Source organism: Acyrthosiphon pisum, chromosome A1 (genome assembly GCF_005508785.2).
Source record: "Acyrthosiphon pisum isolate AL4f chromosome A1, pea_aphid_22Mar2018_4r6ur, whole genome shotgun sequence".
In the NCBI taxonomy this organism is placed as follows: domain Eukaryota; kingdom Metazoa; phylum Arthropoda; class Insecta; order Hemiptera; family Aphididae; genus Acyrthosiphon; species Acyrthosiphon pisum.
Genome location: NC_042494.1, coordinates 59,362,824 through 59,372,928, shown reverse-complemented (window position 1 = coordinate 59,372,928; position 10,105 = coordinate 59,362,824). Strand labels below are relative to the sequence as shown.

General features: G+C 26.7%; 1 protein-coding gene across 1 annotated transcript in view; it reads right to left on the bottom strand.

Moving 5' to 3' along the window:
• Window positions 1-2: 2 nt before the first annotated feature.
• LOC107883725 (pollen-specific leucine-rich repeat extensin-like protein 3) overlaps window positions 3-10,105 on the bottom strand; it is a gene marked incomplete at its 3' end in the record, with an annotated part of 18,958 nt that continues 8,855 nt past the window's right edge. Inside the window, exon 2 of the mRNA XM_029486242.1 lies at window positions 3-540. Coding sequence (XP_029342102.1) covers window positions 3-446 — 444 coding nt within the window. The remainder of the gene's footprint in view (window positions 541-10,105) is intronic.

The window sequence follows — 10,105 nt, the reverse complement described above, 5'->3', positions numbered from 1 at the left end:
ATATGACGATGATGGAGGAGCTCCATATGAAGACGACGGTGGTGCCCCATATGACGATGATGGAGGTGCTCCATATGAAGATGATGGTGGAGCTCCATATGAAGACGACGGTGGAGCTCCATATGAAGTGGAGGTTTAAATCCTCCTCCAGATGGTGGTCCATAAACTGGTTTTGGTGGTCCGTAAGATTGTATTGGTTTTGATGGAGGGCCATATACCGGTTTAGGGGGTCCATATTTTGTCTTTGGCGGTGGTCCGTATACAGGTTTTGGAGGTCCATAATTTGGTTTTGGAGGTCCATAGTTTGGTTTGGGTGGACCGTATTTTGACTTTGGTGGAGGTCCATATTTAGGTTTTGGTAGGTGGACCATAAACTGGTTTAGGCCGACCACTAGATTTTGGTGGTCCATAAACTGGTCTGGGTCTTGATGGTTTTGGTGGTCCATAACTTGAAGGCGGTTCTCTTCGTATTCTAACAAGTGTCTTATCTTCAGCTTCTGCTATGTTGTAGAAACTTATTAAAGTAGTTAGAAATAATATCTGTAACAAAAACAAATACTTCTTTAGGTTAAGACAAAAATGCAGTTACAAAGTCTGTGGTTTTTCTTTATTTTAAAGAAGTGAGATGTTGTTTGTTATGAGTAGTAATTTCTTATTCAAAAATCCACTACATAATAATTATGGCTCAGATGATACTTACAAGAAACAAGAATAAAATGTTATTTAATTATAAGTTAATAATCTATTTCATAAAAAAATTAACTTATCATTTTTTTCTCATTCAATTTTAAAACGTTTTCACAATATTTTTACAAATTTGGATAAGTACTATAAAACATTTTAGTTTTAAACTTTTATAATTTAATTTTTATTTTAGTATAGTAAAACACCTTGATTATAAAACAATTAAATATTTATATACAATTTATAATATTCATCTCTTAAGTGCATGTTCAATCAATTTTAAAATACTAGCTTATCGTACATTATTTTTATTAGTATTTAGTATTTAAAATAAATTAAATAAATTGCGCTCAAACACATTTTAAAATTCTATGACCTATCATTGTTTTCAAATTGAATAACACCAGTCTCGGTGTCTATTCTTCTGTATCACACTTTTTAGTATATCGTTTATTGGTATTTTTTTAAAGCATACACACAATACATTTAATAATATATTTATTATTTACAGTGTAAAATTATTTACTTTGAAAACCTAGATAATAACAAGGATCGGAATTCTATGCATCAGCATATTTTTTTTAGAATGCTTGACACGATGCTTTCCAATATACAAATGTGTTTCAAATAGGTACACACTATGCTAACAATGAACTTTTTTGTGACATTTTTTGAGGTTTGTGGTGCATTTTTAAGAAAATAAACATTTTTAGATAATTTTTAACCTATTTCTAGTAATATCACGAAAAAAAAAAAAAATTATATAAATACTCATATTGTACTAAAAGAACATATTAAGGTAATCTGATTTTAAATGAAACTACTTACAAATTAATCTCGATTTCTGAAGAAATCTGTGGTCGATTTCGAGGAATATTTTCAGGACATTTTTTATTGAGGATTTAGGTCATAATGCATTTTTTAAAAGGGAATTCAAATTTGAGCACATTTGCACGCAATTTACGAAAAATAGAAATTTGTTTTTTTTAAAGAAATTTCACCATATATATAAAGTGTACATAGGTTATAATGTGGTATACAGGTGTACTAAATTCAAATTCTCGTATTGGGTAATTATTAATTATCGATGATACCTATTCTTATATTCATACAGCTTTTTTCTTCACCCTTTTATAGATAAATTATGCAAATGCTAATTATGTAAACAATTTTAAAATGTTTCATCTGTTAATTTATATTTTGTGTTAAATTATATAGTTTTTCAATTTTTCTTCAGCATAATACGGTTTATACATTGTTTATAAATTATAAGTTTCAATATCAATCATAATTTATCATTAGATAATATTGTATATGTAGAAAAATAGACGAAATAGTAATGGTGTGGTGAGAGGTGATGAATAAGGTGTGTACCCATAAAGTGTGCCACCAAACATTAATGTAAAGACATTTCGCTGTTAATGTTTTTAAATTTAAATGTAATGTAGGTAGTGAAATAAAATTAAAACTATGCTTATTATATACATATAATATAATATTACCCACTACTAAACAATTCAAGCATAAGAACTGATTGTAGAATATACAAGAAATTACGAAAATTTAAAATACCTATTCCAAATTAAGTTAGGTAAGGTTTTTTAATGAATTCTTACACATTACTAGGTAGTACAGGTAGATGTGTAAATAATTATTTCATAGATAGATGAATAATGTATAAAATCAAAATGTTAAAATAAATATTAAAATATATTTTTCGTAAAAAATTAGAAAAAAATAATAATATAATATGTATAATTATAATTCCAAGTTATGAGCTATTGATTTTAAATATTTATTTTTATTTATGTTTCATCGTATCCTTTTACAACAGTATTTAATCGCTTAAATTTTTTAAATGATTTTATAAATGCCTGTTCGAAATCCATCACAATAGATTTTGGTTGTAAATTTGGGTTGTGTACCTATATTAATTGCATTTAGTACATCGGAATAACTATTTTCATTATTGTTATACATTAATATATATATAAGTGGTTAGTGGATATACAATATGGTCAATGTTACCGTTAATAGTATACAGTTGATTAAATATATTGGGTACAGATTTAAACGTACCATCTGCAAACCATATTTAGGAGTCGTTCAGTGTATTTAAATTTAAATTTGTTGCGAATATCAATATCAATACAACCAAACACTTTAGATAGGCAAAGTGTGATTATTATTGTACGATTATTAGGTACTTCTAATCTAATCGTAACTGTTATAATGAAGTTTAAATTCTGAATTTATATTTACGTGGGGTATTTGGTAATTGAATATTTTTGTGGGGATATTTTGGTTTTGGGATATTTTGTCAGGGACATTTTGTTGTGGAAGTGGAACCATAAACGAAATATGTAAGTGACATATTATATGTGCGTATTTTTCAACATAGCCGTAACTTGGTTGTATTTTTTTAAGTGTGCATAAGTTGAATTACCTTTATATTTTATTAATATATACGCTTACGTGCTTGCATAATAAAGATATTTTATTTCTAGACGTGGGTAATTATCGAAATAATATGTTCTATCTATAATAGTGTACATATTATGATATGTTGGTTATAGGACATACTGTACCATTTTTGATTATTTTGTTGTAATTTTATAATATTATTTCAACTTTTCGCCTACCGTATTAATAATAAGTAATAACAACATAAATATAATATAAAATATCCAAACTGACAAACTGTCTCCGCTCAGAATCGTTTTTCGTATACAATAATGATATTATAATTATATCATTGAATTCAAGTTTAATACAATCCATTATACATTGATTCACTTGTAACATACTGTACAGCAGAGTGACATCCACTTACCCACTTTTTTTAAATTTGTTTTGTACATATTGTTATTTAATAATAAAAAACTCAATAATTTCAAATCGTCTTATACATATGGTATATTTATTTAATAAAGGGTAATTTTGTGGTTAGAGAGGCTTCCCCCCCGCAGTTCTGTTTTCCAAAAATTATCTGGACCCTCCCCATGACAAATTCCTAAATACGCCATTGGTTCCAGTGAGCGAGGGCCGTCGATGTTTTCATTAACTTATTGCTAGGTAGATAAGGAAATGATGAGTTAAAGATAAAAAAGTTATAAGAAAAAAGAATGAACGGAATTACAAGCATAAATATCAAATATGAAATTATTAACCATGCATTAATGTCTCAATATTTATTCTTTCATATAGTTGGTCAATATATTTTTTTAATAATGATAAATGTACCTACTACTTTGTAATCAAATGTAAAATAAGGTGGATTAAAATGTAATTGCAATACCATTTATTTATACTTATAGACTTTAGATTGATAGGAATAGGAATATGGTGGTTTTGAAATCAATTTTTTCGTTTTATAGTTTCTGTACATTATTTACTTCTGCTAGTAAAATGTTCCTATGGTTCCTATGGTATATTAAACTTTATATTGTTGGTTCATTGAAAAAGTAAGTTTTAGATTTTCTTAATAGTTACTTTACACGTTAATAATAACTTGATGCCATAATGCGAAAACTGCGATTATCGTTTAGAAATCTGAGCCAGTGGATTATCGTCTCATATACATAATCTACTCGAAAATCCTTTCCAATGATATTTTTTTTACCAACAATTAATAATTATTAATGGAGAATTATTTTGTTTTGATATCACTGTTATTTTAAGTTTTATTTCACTTGGATTTATAGATATTGAGACTATAGTTATTATATCAGGTGATTCACGTTCATAACGGTTAATGTATTTTTACGTATTTGAAAATATTGTTTCATTATTATGAGCATCATAATATTATAACCCCTGTCATACTGAATCACTCCTCACTTTTTTATTCTGTTTCCTCGTCTTACTAGGCTGACATATATACTAAATTTCACTATTTATTGTCTTATGCGTTTTACTAATGAATCTCACCCTCGCCTTTAACTATTCATAAACTATATTTTATAAATTGGTTCTTTTATTATTATTTTTTCTATTTATGATATTATTTTAAATATCATCACTTGTATCTAGGTATTTACACTGTTTTTGGGCCCCGATTGTATTGTAATAAAATAAGACAATTTTTTAATACAGCCTTATTTATACAGGTACAATAATTTGAAATATAATTGGAAAAACCGAGATCCGCTCACAATCGTTTATTTTAATACGACGGTTTATCGTTGCTTTCGAATAATTGAATGTATTTATAATAATAATGATATTCCACAATCTTGTACCAAAGCGAAATTAGCGTTCAACACCTGGTATCAATATCCTGTTTTTTGTGTTTATTGAGATTAATAGCTTTTGATTAAGCGCATATAATATTGTTCAAGAAAAATAAATAAACATGTTGATTTTTGTTGGTATTTTTTAAGAAATGGTTGTCCCCACGGATTAGCTATGCACACAGTACACACCACCAGCTATATACTACGAATTTAAAATTGTTCTAACCATAGATATATACAACAAACTAGATAGCCGTCTCCTTCTTGTCATGGAAGTCGGCCGCCATTTACAAAGCAGGCAATGTTTACAAAATAATATTATCATAGTATATATGTATAGATAAATATATATGTATATAAATAAATGTAAAATAAATGTAAACATTGCCTGATTTATAGATGGCGGCCGATTTCAACATATTGGTCACAACTGTAATATTAAGACGGCTATCTAGTTGTTGTATATATCTATGGTTCTAACATCACATATAGACCCTATACTTATCACTTATGTTATAATATAGATTATATAGCTATTTAGTGTTGTAATTTAACACAGGTACGTCATCCGTTCAAGTATTTGACAGTTTGCAAATTGTATAAATATTAGGTACGAAAAGTCACTTCGTTCAGGTGACAGATTAAATTCATATATTGTATAATATATTTGTGTAGTGTGTATGGCACATCGTAATTTTGCATTCTATAGTAGGTATATCCTATAATACTTGTGTATGTTGGAACTTGCATAACATCTAACTTCTTCCATTCGCGTAGGATTTCATGTCTGTTTTTTTTTCTTAATCGACGTCGCGTGTCATAGATAGTTTAATAGAATATTCCATTTTTGTACATTTCGTATACTCCGCAACGAGATCACGTTTGTATATTGAGAGGTGTTGTGGTTTCGTTATGGGATTGTCCTGTATAAAGATAACTTACGGTACACAGTGCTAGTACGAGACCATCCAGATTTTACGAAAGAGATTCCAATAAAACGATTCGATTATAACGTCTTATATAGTGGTGATCACACGCATAACAGAAATCCATTGTAATTGAAATAATACATTTATATTTTTATAGTATATATATATATATATATTTTTTTTATAATTTGTTAACCTGGTGTTCATATGAAAGTAGAATAATGAGATCAGGGCATCGTTATGAATATTATACAACACACAAATATAGGTAGATATACCGGATGTTCAGGACAACATTTCTGACCACTGGTTCTAGTTGATGTGTTGACCTTCATCTACTGGCACCGATTCTTCGACCTATGTTTATGACCCCTTATTTTTTCTTTTTAATGCGATTAAGAATAGTAACCCCATTGATGAGATTGAATTAAAATTATTGAAATTTAGAAACTATTAAAAATCATGTCCTTAAATAATAAAAAAAAATTTCCAGAGAAGTTGCTTCGGTATTGTTGAGTAAAATGTAAACTATTTAGTTTATTCATATATTGCAATTTTCAGTTTCACGTCTTTTAAACTAATTAATACATAGAACATAAGATAACTGTATGTTGTAAACCGATAACAAATTGAAAATTAAGCTACTTGGAACCTATATGCAGAATAGTGTTACAATTATATTGATTGATTTTCATGACTTTATAATACTTAACATATTATATATATTATTATATATTTTTTTGTTTATAAAACCGTAAATCGTAAAACAGTCTCATAACTGCGTTAGTAAAATGAAACGGTTTAACGATTTCTTATATTTAAATTATAGTATAATTCTTCTGGTTATCATCTAATTGACCATTTACCTATAGCTATGTTTATTTAAGTTGTTGATACTATTGTTTTTTCTTTATTGTACCTAAATATAGACCATGGTATTTTAAATTTCAATACGTGTACGAGTTAAGTAAGACAGGTCATCTTTGAAAAGACAAATAAATTACATTTCAAATACTATTCAAACAATATTAATTGACATATGTGAAAAATAGAATTATACTTTCACTGGAAATCATTGTTATTCATTTTTATAGAACAGTATTGAAATAGCGTTGATGGACGACTATTCTATTATACTCGGCTGAATAAAACATTTCGGAGTTATAACTTTTTAATACAGTAATCACTGATCGTGTAGGTAGTGTATATAAGAAAGTTAAAATATAATAAGTATAAAATGTGATTTAAACATTGGATGTACTAATTACGTTATAAATATTTTATCCGGCTTCTTTAAGATTGTCTGCATGTCTACAATATTATATTTTCGTATCTATCAACCTATATTATTTGATAACTTTTCCATCTTCTTTTTAAAATGTCGTGCAAATTTAGTTGGTAAGCCAGTATGGTACCTACTAATTTACATTAACTAGGTTGGTACCTACACTGGATCAATATGACAATATAAATACCAAGTTAGGTTTTTATATCTGTTATTTATTATTAATTAAAAATAGAACATTTTTACAATAACAAATTGTTTGAGTTAGGTAGGTTAAGTATGCAATTAAAAAAATTAAATTTTAATTTGTAAAACTATTTCTATCTCAACGTATTACAACTTAAACAATAAATACCAAAAATAAAGAATACTTCGTACATTTTTTAACAAATCTTTTAATAGTAAGTAGGTACATAGTTATAATTTTATTGTATTACTAGCTGCCCGACCTTCCTCCGGAAGAAATTATTTTTTTATAATTTTATTATTTAAAAACATATGACTATTTTTTGGATATACAAATAATATAATATAATTATATATTGTAAGTTATTGTTATTGCTAATTTCTGAAAATTATATATCCTACATTTTGAATTCAACTACTGGAGTGGTAAATTTTATTCTTTTTATTATAGAATAGAGATAGGTAGAAAAAAAAATGTAACAATAAATTATTTTTTCAATGAATAATATATATTTTAAATGGAAAAATGCAAGTGCAAACAAATAAATAAATAATTAATAATAATAATAATAATAACAATAATAAATAAAGAAACAAACCGGTTTCCTTAGTCTCCAAAATCAAGTTAGGTTCTTATATAGGTATATAGATTTATAAAAAGAAACAAAAAAAAATGTTGTAATTGTTATATTTTCTACTAGGTATATGAAAATAACTAGACTAAATTAATTTGTATCAGATTATAATTTATAAGTGATGGTTTATATAATACCTAAACATAAAATCGCTTTTCATGTAAACAGATCAATTCAGAAAATATATTTTTCATTTGGCCCATTTTAAATAGATTAAAGGTTAGCTATAGCGTATAGACTCTAGGAGGTTCTTTTAAAATGTTGTTTTATACAATATTTATTCCCAATATCTGGTCTTAAAAATACGTTCATAACTTTTGGCAGACCCATGGAATGAGAAACTGATAGATATTTGTGTACATTCTATAATCTTTTTAACAGTTCTGCGATCTAGAGATTATTGAAATTACCACTTATTTAGACATGTGATATAATTTTCAAAATAACTAAATGCGTTATATACTTATTATAATGTTGCCTTGCTTTTAATAATGTGTCCTTTACATTTGGTTTTGTTTAATTTTTATCAACTATATGGTATATTATTTTTTTAGATTCATTGTAGAATTTAGTTTGCTGACTTTTGAATATCTATTAATTATTTTTATGTAATTGATTTCTTATACAAAGCTACTCGACTATAATATTGGTTCGACTAAATACATTGTTAAATTATTTTCATTCTCACATATCATATTCATAACAATTTATGAACTATAATATAATGATCTAGAGACCAGCTTGGTATGAAATGATTAACTATAAATGTAAAGTGTATTCTCTAACATAAACTTGTGACATGGTGAATAAATTGATAAACTAGTACTAAGCACAGCTTGTAAAGCTTCTGGTCTCTTATTTTACAGAAAAATCTATCTTAATCGTTAAATATAATCAGTGCGATTACTCAACAAATATATAATATATCCACTACCCTTGCAGGAACCATATTCGAAAAAAAATTGTTTTCTTTTGAGTATATACCTATACTTAATTAGATTTTGTCGAACGGAACGATAATATGTTATGATAATTTATATTTATTTTGATACTTGTTAAGTTTGAACTATGCATATACCTATAATGATGTATACAAATATAGAAAAATATTGAGTATTTTACATTTGTCATGGTAATTGTAAAAAATAATTAAAAAATTACAGTTACGACTTTTTAAGTATTGAAATATGAAGAGCATTTTGATAAAACATCCGATGGGGTTTGCAAAATATATGGTGGTAGCAAGTTGGTGACTGGTGAGTACAGCAGGTGGCCGGCGAAGTCCTTTAGTATATAATATACCTAATATGTATAATATTATATATGTATATATCATATTATATACTATATACTAGCTGATCCCGTTCATTTCGTTGTCCGTAAAAAATGACAACTCTTAAAAATGTGTGAAAATTCGATTTGGTGCATGTTTGTACCTGATCTGCCCGATTAACCTTTAGCAACCAATAAAATAATAAATACTAATTTCTACTAATTATTTCTCTTATAAACAATAGCAATCATTTATAAACAAACATTTCCATAGTAAATTTCAAAATCCCAGTTTGAGCACCTCCTAGGGTAGGTTCACTACCGGGTCCAATAAAACATAATTATTGTGAAGCTAAATCATCCCGGGAACCACTCAAGCACACACAACAAATTTCATAAAAATCTGTCCAGTTGTTAAGGAATGCATAAAAGACAGAAAAACATTCATTTATATATATATATATATATATAAATATATAGAGAAATGTATATAATATGTACATATTATTAAAAAATTACCTAGACAATTGTTGCTATAAGTATTGTACAGTTGTTGATTATAATTTACCTAGTACGGTAATGTGCTACCTTCTTGGTACGTCTGTAATATAAAATAGAATCTACAGTATACACTCTTATAGTTATATATTATTACTTTTCGTTTACAGATATTTAAAATTTTAAAAATATGCTTTATATATTGTGTTTTATAAGTTTAAGTACAAATGAAAAGTACAAAATGTAATTAATTTTAGAGACCAAGATTTATTATAGTATGGATCTATTATTGATTATTGAACAATTTAACTTTTATTTTTGGTCATTGATATTTCAGACAAGTTATATTTTAATTTTTAACTAGGTAATTGATTATCACCT